This window comes from Osmia lignaria, chromosome 15, assembly GCF_051020975.1.
Source record: "Osmia lignaria lignaria isolate PbOS001 chromosome 15, iyOsmLign1, whole genome shotgun sequence".
Lineage (NCBI taxonomy): Eukaryota > Metazoa > Arthropoda > Insecta > Hymenoptera > Megachilidae > Osmia > Osmia lignaria.
The window spans coordinates 5020051-5032567 of record NC_135046.1 but is presented as its reverse complement, the minus strand read 5'-3'; the positions used below and the strand labels follow the sequence as shown (position 1 = coordinate 5032567).

The 12517-nt window shown below is 44.3% G+C and overlaps 1 protein-coding gene across 11 annotated transcripts in view; it reads left to right on the top strand.

Annotated features, from left to right (window-relative positions):
• The window catches only part of LOC117600066 (cell adhesion molecule Dscam1), a 150657-nt gene that overhangs the window by 112348 nt on the left and 25792 nt on the right, over positions 1-12517 (top strand). For all 11 annotated transcript variants that reach the window (XM_034315023.2, XM_034315024.2, XM_034315022.2 and 8 more), the window contains 2 exons: positions 5069-5394; positions 10684-10933. In XM_034315023.2, the coding sequence (XP_034170914.1) occupies positions 5069-5394; positions 10684-10933 (576 nt within the window). The remainder of the gene's footprint in view (positions 1-5068; positions 5395-10683; positions 10934-12517) is intronic.

Sequence of the window (12517 nt, the reverse complement as noted above, 5' to 3'; positions counted from 1 at the left end):
AGCTTAATCTGTGATTTTTTCGCGAGCAATAAATCGTGGATTAAATTTTAAGCAGCTTTCGTAGGAGTGTGGACACGTGTTTGACGAAAAAGCAAGATTCCCTCGGAATTGTTACTGGCCTACGTAAATGACCCTTTCTAGGATTACGCAGCAAAATGTGCGACGAAAGTGCAAGCTCGTTTCGGAAGCGAGCTGAATACGGGAAGAATTGAATAGGTTATTTCTCGAAAAGCGTAACGTTTGAAGTTATTACAATCAGGCAACTCTACAATTACATTTATTGGGGATTATATTACTTGAATATCAAATATTATTTTCTGAATGCGAGGCGACTGTGTGCACAGAGGAACGAGAGGGAAATGTATTCAAATGAACGGTTATCTGTGAAAGTTAAACGTATAGCGTTGAAATTTTAATATAATCGAGGTACGGTTTAGTTATATTTGTTGGGCATTGTATTACTTGAATATCAAATATTATTTGCGCAGTGGAAAAAGACTGAATAAATAAAAGTATTGTGAGAAGTGCATATTGAAATACATGGTTAGCAATGAAATTTAATTACGATATTATGAAAAACGTGTTTCGAGGATAAACGTATTTAGAACGATCTAACATTACTCCGAGTTAAGTATTATTTTCTAAATGCAAATGCAATTGAACAGGCAAAGGGGATACATTTAAATACATCATTATTCTTGAAAGCGGAAAACACTCTGAATGAACGAATTAATTAATCCCTGGCAGTAATGCATGAAAGCTAATGTGCAACAACGTTGAAGGTACAAACAAGTTTAAATATTTCTATAGAACGTTTCACAGGAACAGTTTAAATATCGCGTTTTAGTTTTACGCGAAGAAATCCCTTGGAATGCTTCACAGAGGATTAAAAGATTTGATCGCATACATCTCCCGTAACATAGCCGGGAAACATCATTTTCTATCCGGAACACGTTAGTTCCGACGTTGAGCTTGCAACGCTCCCAAAGGCGAGCTTTCGCCAGCGGTTTCCTTCGAGCATCCTCGCCACGATAAATCTTCATTTCCAACGGCAGCCTTCTAATCTAATATTCTCGTTGAGTTACAGCCTTGTTCGAGTGTTTCCCAGCGTATCCCGCCACCTTGCTCGATATCCGGTAATTCTGATCTTGATAAAATGAGCCAGATTTTCAGTATCATTGACGTAACTAGGTAACGGTGTTGACTTTCCGAAAATGAACACGTTTCACAGCTCTGTTTAAGCCAGAGGATCTGATCAAGCTGAAAGGAAAATCCTCGTTACGGCAGTGTTCGCTGGCCGACCGTCTATTCCTATAAATCAAGGAATTATAATTATCCAGAATTGCGGTTGGACGATACGCGTGGAAATACGTGTACGAACGTAGGTACGTTCTCTGCGCGCAAATTGCGCTCCGGTGTCGCGCGTTGTGACCTGAATTCTGAAGCGCAATCAACGGCTGGCATTAAATTACCTATGTGCTCCATCGGTTCGAGATGCTGCAGCTTCGATGACGTAATTAGTCAACGACGTGATACGGTTGCCGGTAATATAGCTACAATTAATGCAGAAGCTCGTCTTGCTAACTAATTAATAAAGCCTGAACGATCCACTAAATATCCTTGCATATCTCTCATTCTCCCTCTGTCTTAGTCGGGGAACAACTCGACGAATGCCCCCCTTTCGAGTCGAAATCACATTCGCAAGTTTCGAGACTCGATCGTGAGACGCGGTCGATTTCCATACGTGTCCACCCTTTTCCTTACTTTAACACTCGTTTCCGCGATAGTTAAGGAGGTACGTAAAATCCACTTCAACTTGAACCGTTCCCTCCCTTTTTTCTTCTTTTCTGCCCTTCACTTTCCTTTTCGACGGCCGCGCCGAGCCAGAAAGCCGTGTTACGAGCGTTTAAGGAACTATTAGGCGGGGGTGTGGAAAAGGGTGGTGGTAACACGGATGGTGGTAACGAGACTCGTGCAAGAATTCCAACGGCGGCAAAAGGCGAACGCGAAAAGCTCGGCTGGCAACGCTCGACAAGGGACACATTGTACGGGCTAATTAGTGGTAAGTTTATCAGGGTGAAGTTGCTTGTTCCAGGTAAATACATGAAAAAGACCGGGGCCATTTGAAATTCGCTTTAACCGGCGATACACGCGGACGGTGTATATTTAATAGAGTCTTAATTGGAGTCGACGGCTCGAAAGGTTTAATTGGACATCGTTCCACCGTGGTTTCCGCTCCCTTCAGTCCCGTACTTTTCCGCACCTCGTCCCACCGTCGCGTCGCCGCGCCGCGGCAAGCGTTTCACGTGGCCTGGCTCGAGGATCGCCGCAGCCTCCGGATTACCTAGTCAATGAACGATGCTTCAAAGGATATCAAGATGTTCGTTCGAGCACCACTGTCTGTTCGCTTTCTGTTCCGTTTAAATATCGTGCCCGCGCCTATCGGACGAGTGCCCTTCCTGCGTTGCTAGTCGTCGACTCTGTGTGCTTGGAAATCACTTGCCGCTGCGGCTATTAATTAAACTTCCCCCCTTGTTTAACTTTTTAACTACTGCGAACGATGCTCTCTCCTCTCGGTAAGAGCATTCCGCTTGGAAAGCATTTTTTTTCCAAATTTCAAATCGGTTCATTCTTCTGTGAAGTTACGCTTTGCTCGTGTCTAATACAGATCGCGGCAGTCCAGTCCAATTAGTACATTTGTAAGTTCGTTCACCTTCGGTGTAGACTTTATTTATGAATGCAAATCCGATCGGCCGAGTCAAAAATCTCTCCATCCGCGAATTACTCGTCGTTATAGCGATCGACGAACGAATCCCTTGTTTCTCTTGTTTTATTTTTCAATCGGAGCATCGATCGAGCTAACTTTTTTTTTTTTTTTATCAACGCCGGTCGACATCGACGGGAGCGACACTGACGTTGAGGCGTAAGTCGGATGTAAATGGCATAAAAAGTTTCGAGCTGTACATATGCAGGAGCCGGTGCAACGAGCGGCGGTATGAACAAGGGTGTGGTGGCGGGGCGTTGCTGGAATATGGCAACTGGAATTGCACACTAGCACGAGCGAGAGAAATAACGTGGTTGAGAGAGAAAGAGGGACAATTTGAGAGGTAGCTAGAGAAGCGGAGAGAGAGAGAGAGAGAGAGAGAGAAGAAGCGAGATAGAGGCGAGCAACGATCAATACGCCATCAGCTTAAATTACAATAATAACGCCGACCAGACAAAGCAAGCGCGCCATTATAAAGTAGTGCAGCCGTAAAAAAGCTCGGACGTGGAGGAGTCCGACCGTCCGGCAAACACCGTCCGTCTATTCGTTGTTTAATTCGGATCAGTTTTGACCTAAAATTATAGACTTCATAAAATTGTAATGACGAACTAAGAAATTCGTAATTATTAATAACTATAACGAATAGTAAAATTTTCGATGCAGATGAAAATTGACCAGTTCGATCGATGTTCAATTGTAACTAAAACACGAGTGCGGTGTCCATTATTTTTGGCCTCCATTAGCCGAGCAAGATTCTGGTAAATTGGATAGCTGGTTCTATCGAGCGCTGTTTGATCGAACGAAACATCGCGACACTCTCTTCTACGTGGAGTACATGCGAAGACAAATAGCCAACCACGTTGGTACGAGTATTTCGAGTTATTAAATGTATATACTCTGATCGATCGCAGACGATCAAGGGGAACGTTTACGGATCGCAGTTAACATTTATCGTCGAGTGAATTAACAATTACAGAGCAGCCGTGTCGATCGACGGGGAAAAAAGTCAATTGTTCCGCCACTTAAATTCCGACATTTAAATGCATTCGGATTCTATAGGACATTTATGAACGGGCGAAGTTATGAAAACATTTTGCGCGATGGTTTTACGTTCTACAAGATAAATACAGCCGTCGTCGCTTCGAATTAATCACGAGGATCGTAGGTAAGCCGCACGATTGTTCGTGACGTGTAATTAAAGCGCGAAAGTAATGTGGAAGTTATATACTAAATGAGAATGGAAAGAGAAGAAATGTAAATTTGCCCGACCGTACTAAACTCGGGTAATACGTAACAGGAACAAAAGGAGATTTTATGCGACCGTGAAAAATTGATAGCTTCTTCTTTGTCCCTTTCCTTCGCTAGTCCGTGGAGATTTTCATTCCCGGGGACGAATCAGAGATTCGAAACGTATTTCAACGGTATCTATGGGGCTGGTAGACTGGTTGGGAGAAAAATTGACGAAAGAAAGAATCCATTCCCTCGTGATCGTTTTTGTCGTTAAGATTCATTGGTAACACTTAAGCTGCTTCGAAACGTAACCAGAGAATTTCCCCTTTTACCTTCGACCTGACGAATTGGCGAAGAACGTGTAAAGATTGATCGTGCGAACATTGAAATAACATATCAATTTCCATGTTTCCACGGCAAGCTTTTTCCATTTTACCTGTTCATCGAGGAGAAACCAACCGTTCGACCGATTAACCGGCACAGAATGGATCCATCGAGTTTTCGGTCAGAGCTTTAAAACGAAACGTTTTGTTCGTTGACACGCTGAGCGCGTTTCGATTGTTCGCCTAATTTTTGCTGCATCGCTTGAATTCAACGCGGAAGTTTGACGAACGTTGCCGATTCCGTTCTTGATGGAACGGTCTCCAAACATTCGTAACGAAGATCCGCTTACGGGAATATCCGCTTGAAGGAATATGCTCCTTTCGTTTGCGAATGGTAATTCAATATTGCACGAAACTTGTACAGCAGAAATTTAACAGCAGCATGCTATTCGAAACGTTCGAACTATCCGAAAAATAATTATCCTGTTTCGCTGAATTACCGCTGTCGAAAAGTATCTCGAGAAGTCGTTAAATTATGTTATTACAAGATTTGAAAACAGGGTCACGTTTTCAGAGTTCTTAAGATCCATTGTAACTTGGTAGCATTCTTCAAAAATTCTTCAACCGAAAATGTCCAGCTATTCTCAATTTCTCGACTGAACTTTATTTGTACTTACTAATATACAATGGTGGTAGTTTTATAAAATGAACTATGGACGTAACTGTATATAAATTATTCCATTATTTCCAGATCCTCACAGCCAAGTTGCACCGAGGTTCAACGAAAGAGTGAGCCCAGCACCGATCCGCACCGGTGAGACGATCGTTCTGTCGTGCATTTCCCAGGGTATACCACCGCCGATGTATCTATGGTTTCGTGAGTCCGTGACCGGCACGACGATGATCTTCAATTCAGAAAGGATTTACGCGAGAGCTGGCGTGCTGGTGTTACAATCAGCCAGACCGGAGGACGCCGGACGATACGTCTGTCACGCGAACAATACCGCCGGTTCCGAGATGGTCGAATTGGAGGTCTCCATTATAAGCAGCCTCTCCATCCACCTAGTACCTCAACAGGTTAGTTTCCGGTAGTTTCGTTTCATCTTTACGCCCGCATCAAGCACCTTTCCCTCTTATGACACGATATTTCATTTTCTTTTTAAGAGGACGAATCTTATAAAGTTCTTTTTTAACCCTTTCTTCCATAATATTTTCGATAGTTGCATCAGTCGGTCTATATAATACCTAGGTATTACATATAATACCTAAGAAAATTTTATATAATATTAAAATAATACGGATATTTCATACTTTGCCCAGAAACGCCAGGCATTTTATATATATTACCTCGGCATTCTAAATTTGACTGGGTAACTTATAATTAGAATTAAACTTAAAAGTCAACCATACTGAAAGTACCAGCCAAATTTGACACGTTTCATTTGCGTCACAAGTGTGACTCGATATTATAGCGTAAAAGGTTAAGAAACAAATATCGAGGAATAGAACTTTCTGGTAGGCCAAACATCTTACATAGTTTACGCCAAAAGTACTATATCTGAACTTATAGCATATTTTAATAATGTATGAGAGTTAGAAAAACCATTGAAAGTCTTTCTCGACGCAGAGCTCGCGTAAAACTTGATCCCCAGTTGTATGTAGTTTCAACAGGTATCCGTTTCCTCTCGATTGGATAACGCCATCGAATCGATTCCTTTTTATCTTCTCAGGCGACAACTTTGATCCGTCTTTGCTGGAAGTTAAATCGTCGATACAGCGGGATGCGATCGCGAAAGATTCTTGGCTCTGGTCTCGCGTTAATCGATGCGCCAACTTTGTATCGCGTTGTTGGAACTCCTTGAAAAATTCTACGCGCTCGGCCGTTCCTCAACAGGTTAGCAAGTTGCTTCGGTTGAATTGAATTTCAACGACGCCGGGCTTCCTGTCTCGTTGCCGGTAATCTCAATCGTTCGAGAAATCTCGACGCCCCGTCTGCTTGCTCTCGATTACGTGGCTGATCGCGACGCGACACCTTTTTCTCGACCCACCTGCCGCAGACTTCGGTGCTTCGAGTTTCCGCAACCTCCAGGGACGAATCCATCGTCCGGAAATAAATTCTATAACGACGCGACCCGGTCTGAGACGTTCTGGAAAAAGGGCCGAGCTTCTCGATGATAAGTAGCTACTCTTTCTTCATCCGGCTGATACCTCAACAGGTTACCGTTCCTTTATTCTATTTTGTAAACAACTTGAGGGCTCCTCTCTCTTTCATGGTTATATTTTTTTTCCTTTTTTCTTCTCGCTGCTCCTTCACCCGTATCTGCTACCCTTCACAGAGAGGGAGGGAGAAAGAGGGAAAAGCTTCTGAAACTTCTCTCAATGAGCGTCGATTCTATTTCCGAGAGATCTGCAAACTGGCTGGGCTCAGCGTGTTCAGCGTTAACGGTTCGTTGCACGGTGACTTTGTTAAGTCGACGAGATATCCTCGTTTCCGTTCGGTGAACACCAGCTCCTCGAGAGTCGTGTCTACACAAGCGGCGAGCGTTTCGCGAATAAATTCGCGTCGCGACTTTGCGAGAGAATGAAACGACATCGTCGTTGTCGTCGACTGATTCTCGCCGATGCGGCTAATTGAGGATCGGGTTAGGGTAAACACGATAGAGCGAGGATAACGGCAGGCCAACTCGTGTTTCTGCAAGTCGCCGAATAAATCTTGAAAACGTCCCAACCAGAAGTCAGCTACCCTCGCGTAAATATCATGCCCGACGAGTAACAAGCACGCGTTTCTTGCCGCGAATGAGACGCTCCTATTAATTAGTATTAACTTCCGTTAATTAGTAGCCTGGCTGGTAGCTACGGCCTCGACGGGGCTGCGAGTTCTTCGTAACTTCTTTGATCTTTTAACAAGCTCCGTTAATTGTGTACGCGATGTTCCCTAGTACGACGAGCTGGTATTGTTGTCGAGAACGAGCTGGGACCGGAAGTATGATCGATCGACCCGTAACGATTCTTCTAGCGAACCTTCGAATAGATCGCTGAAATATGAATCTAGCAAAGGTCAATGCTATTTCAACCCGGTAAATCGCGTGTTTTGTCAAAACAACGAATCGAACGTGCGAGTTTGGCCCCTGGGGTCGTCGAAAGCGTATTAACAGGCGCGTCTATTGGCCGTGCAATACGGAATAATTAATAATGTTCGAAACGAAACGTCAGAGGAGCAGGAAACCGTATGTAATCCGATTTTCATGAAAATTTTCAAACTTGTCGCGTACTGCTTGACGCTCGATTACAGAGACGTGGCATTGTTTCAAACGTTCCATCATCATTACGTTGAAACAGCTAGATCTCGACCGAGAGCGGAAAATACAGGGTAAAACGTGACGGTTTGATGGGAAATGCGAGAAGGTAGTAGCAGCTATTCTATCTTACGGTGAGAATGGTGACTGAATATATAAAAGAAAAGACTTAAGCGTTGGAAAATGGTCTGGCGACGGAGAGAAGGGCACCAGAATGGAACCAATGAAATAGCATTCATTCACCGGAAGCTTTTCGCATAACTTTTGCAGTCATCAGCAAAGAAACGATTATTGCGGACGGATTCTATCTCATATATTGGCCGCCATTCTAACCCAGACCCTACCATTAACGCGTTCGACTTGGTCCAGGCTTTATTAAAAGCGTTCGTACTTTCTACCATTACGCACAACTGTTTAACTCGATCCTCTATCTAATAAATTGTTGAATCAGCAATTTTCGGGATAGCTTACGTATCTGGCCGAAATATGTGTTTGAGAATCGAATAATAATATTAACGGGTTAATAAAAAAATGTTCAAAAATCGCCATTCCAGAAGGCAATATTATACACGGAAGAATTTAAACGCTCATTGTTCGAACGTTGAAATTAATGTTCCGATCGATCTTCGTTCCAGTTTCCAAGGTTCATCCGGATATTAGCGCGGAGAAAGGTAGCCAATATTTTTCGAACACGGTAACAAATCATTGATAAAAGAATTTGCTTCATCGCGAATCAATAAGCTTATTGAAAGCATCGCAGAGGTACAAATGCTTTTAAAGGATAACGTCGAAGCTATAATATAATCACCGGTGACATCGTTATCCCATTAGAGACTCGTATAACTCCGTTTTCAAACAACCAGTATTGCTTCTAGCTGGTTCGAGCATCGAAAACGCGGCATATCGCTGGTGCAGCGAGACGCGCTGAATTTATGATTATTTATGCCTCATTTTTCTAGACATCCATGTCGTAATTCGCTTTATTCCTCCCGTGGATTCGTCTACGGCTCGTTTCGAGAGGAGGAAATACGCTCGGCATCTCGTATCGGTAACATAAATGCGTCGTCGGATGTCATAATAACGCTGGAGGATGACAGAAGAAGATGAAGACAAAAGAAGGGAAGAGGATCGCTTCGGTTCCTTTGGCTTATTCATTTTTTTTTTTTTTTTCACTAATTCGCGCGTCACCTCCTTGGATCGCACTTAAAGGCGTCATCCTTGCGCGTCTTATTTCCCATTCCTTCGTTTCTCTGGTTGAATATCGTATCAAAGGATATTTAAAACGGGCTACGGATTTGAAAGAAAGTTTCCTTTGGACGGTTGAACAAAAGCCGACGGGGTGAGAGCAACGTGGCAATCTTTCTTCATCCCCTTCTCGACAATATTTAATGGCTGAGAAGCCATTCGATTCAACACGCCATCCCTCGTCGACGAATTTTTCCGTCGGTCGAGTTCGCGCCTTGCAACGCGGTGAATCGTCTTCCCAGTCTGGAACTTGAATATAAATATCCTCGACCTCGTTTATTGCGCTCCTTCCAGCCGTGAAGCCCAGAAAAGAGAAGCGTGTCCTCCTTTTTTCCCCGATCACGACCGATATGCCCAGGGAATCTCTCCCGATCCTTTGACGCTCGGAACGCTTTCGAAATTCATGACCGGAGGGCTGATCGCGATACACGGGCCAAAGTGTACCCACCACCGTGTGTGTCCATACGTATCTATCGATGTATCGTCGGTAATCAGGACGCGGAATCGGCGTCGTCGTCGTCGCGGCCTCTTCAATAATACATAAGGCGGATTCCGGGAGAGATCAAAGGGCTGTTAGGTCGATCGGTTAAGCGGTTCAATATACATATGGAAATGCCAGTAGGTCAACTCTATTTACTGGCGTTCCTCTACTAACGTGTTCGCTTATGCGTCTGATGTGTCTGACCAACGCTAATTTCTTCTACTTGCTGCTCTCAGCGTCTACCGTGTCCTCGATTCATTTTTGATCAATTCGAGGATGTTCATTAGATTCATTTAATAATTTCTGTCGGACGTACGTTAAAGTATTAATATTGTAAATCAGCTTTATACGGGGAGTGGATCGAACGCAATATTTCGTATTTCGATGCAATTTATTACCGCTCTTCGCATTAGCTTCTGCAGTACGGTACGCCGTTAAACTGTTTGCCGCAACCCGTTTACCGAGAACGATTCTCGTTAATGATAAATCAGACGAGCCGGCGAACTGATCAAAGGGAGATGACCGCGCGACCCGGAAGCAATTAAGCTTTCCAGGTAGACGATGAAATAGCTAACGGGACGTTCGATTTACCGATATACCCGAGCTTGGACCCGTGCAATCCGTATCCTTGTTAAGCCTTTTCTACTTGCATTCCTCAATGAATAGTTATTATATCAATTAGCCACCCGAAAGCAAGGTTTTCTACCAAAAGCTCCTGTCCACGAGCTCAGAGTAATTTCTATCGATTCAAGTGCCCGTGGTCTTTCATAATTCCGCTAGAATATCCCGTGAAGATCAAAGGATACCTTACGTTATCGATGCTCCGCCAAAGTTTCCGAAACAAAGAGGGAATTTCGGATAATATTAGCTCGTCAATTTTTTATATCACACAACAAGAACAAAGCTCAATTTCATCGTTATCCGGCTTCATTTGCATACGAGCGTTAAGACGATGTAAACCACGTAACAGGATTCTTGTATTATATTGTTACGATACACGATTCGCTTGCATGCTGGTAGGAACATCGTGCAATCCTTTAAATAGATTCTCTCGCTATTCACCATCTCTGCCCGTGAAAGCTGTACTTGATAGTTCGTTAATGCTCTTCTTAGTTACCGTGGAAATTAGCTAGCAAGAGAAACAACAAGCTCTTGTCCTTTTTTAATCGTGTTCGAAAACTGCATGCAACATCTGTTGCAGGAAAATGAGATTCTCTCGGCGTCGTTCAGCCAACTTTTCTCTGAGAAACAATATTAAGATCCGCGGACAGTCGGAAGATTAAAAGCGACGTTTAGCGACGAACGTGCACCGGTTAAACCTGTACGAATCGATAACTGTTACAGGTCACCGTCGACTTGGGGAAGGACGCTGAATTTCAATGCTCCGTCACCGGCCAACCGGCACCGATGATCTCGTGGACCAAGGACGGACTTCCTGTGAGAGAAGGCACCTCCGGTCGAAGCAAGATCGCAGGAACCGACGGCTCGACGCTGCGAGTGGCCTCGGTCGCGAGGGACGACAAGGGGATGTATCAGTGTTTTGCGAAGAACGACTACGAGATGGTTCAAGCGACCGCCGAGTTACGTCTCGGGGGTGAGTGATTTTAATTCTTAAATTTTCATTCGCCTCTCCGACCGGCAATACGCGGTCGAGCTAAGAAAAACAACCCGAAAGTTGCTCGGTGCGAAATGAACTTTCGAATAATTAAAAATTTATGACCAATAAAAACATATCCCAAGCGCGACGCTTAATGGTACCTTGTTAACTTTCCGAGCGAGTAAGGCACGACACGAGAACGCGCTTAAAATGTAACTCGCGACTCGAGAAGATGGATTAGAGTGTCTAAGCGCTCGTAAACTCCGGTCGTACGAGTTTCTGGAAGTTTGATAAAAGTTACGTTGGAAAATAATAAGGTTGAAATTAAAGCTATTATCGGGCAGCTGTTAACCGAAGGGATACCCGGCCCCTGGCTCTCTATTGCGAAACTTTGAACGACCCGGCACACTTTTTATCGGTCGTTTGCCAAGTAAGTCCGTCAAGTGCGATAAAAATACATATTACAATCAAGTTTTATCCGACGGATGAGTTAAATATTTTTTAATTAACGAGTAGAAAAGCTGGACGATCGTCGCGAGGAGGTTCGTTAATTCAAGGTTCCTCCTCTCGCTGGAAGTTCCTCCTATCGAACGGGCAGGAACGTCGAACGATGCTCCAGCGATCGAAGATATCGGGTGAAATATAAAATCCTCGTCCCTTTAGTTTCGCCTGGAATTTCACCTGGAATTTATACCGAGTCTGGCAACACGATTCCACGCTTCGTCGCATCTGGCTGCACTCCTCCGACTTATCTCCTTCCCCTGTCTCCTGCCTTATCTTCTTCCATCCCCTGCAAATCTCTCGTTCAATACGTGGAACCGAATTCTTTCATTACTTCGTCGGTTCTCTCGATCCTCTCCGCGTCGCGTCTCGTCGCGGTCTAGCTCGCGTCGTCGTCTCGCGTGCAATACGAGCCACGGGATGACAAAAAAGTTCGACGAGTAGCAGAAGAGGATGTAGAACGAAGACGGAGAGGAGGATGACGAAGGAGCAAGGAACAAGGAGAAGAGTGACGAATGGAAAGAGAAAGAAAAAGCTGAGAAGTAGCGTGGAAATAGAAAAAGGGAAGAGGAGAGTGCTTAACGAGGGCGATGCATAATGGAGAAAGGAGAAATCCACTGGCTGCCGTGCCGTGAAATAAATACATACCATTTGTCTTAGTCAGAAGGGTGGAAAGCGGGGACGGAGGATGCGCTCGCCAAGTGAAAGAAACGCGTCGCTAGCTGCGCGATGAGAGAAGGCTAAAAGTGTTGCTGCAACTTGAAATTCCCGCGTAAAAACAAGCGAACGAAGAAGAAGTTGCCGGCCAGGACGAACGGCCAACTACTTCCTCTCGCGGAATATTTCCTCAACGTTGTTTAAAACCGTGGAACAGCGATGCTGCTTCCACATGACATAATCCATTACCTTAAACGAGCCTGTCAGTCGACCGTCTTAAGTGCACCTACATACTCCACGTCCGTTTTCATCTTAGTGTCACGTGTATACAGGCTGCTTCTTGAAAAGCATCGAACGACATTTCTCACCCGGCTGCGAATGTCCCAAACACTGACGTCTTCGTTTACTGTCCCCCTTCCACGA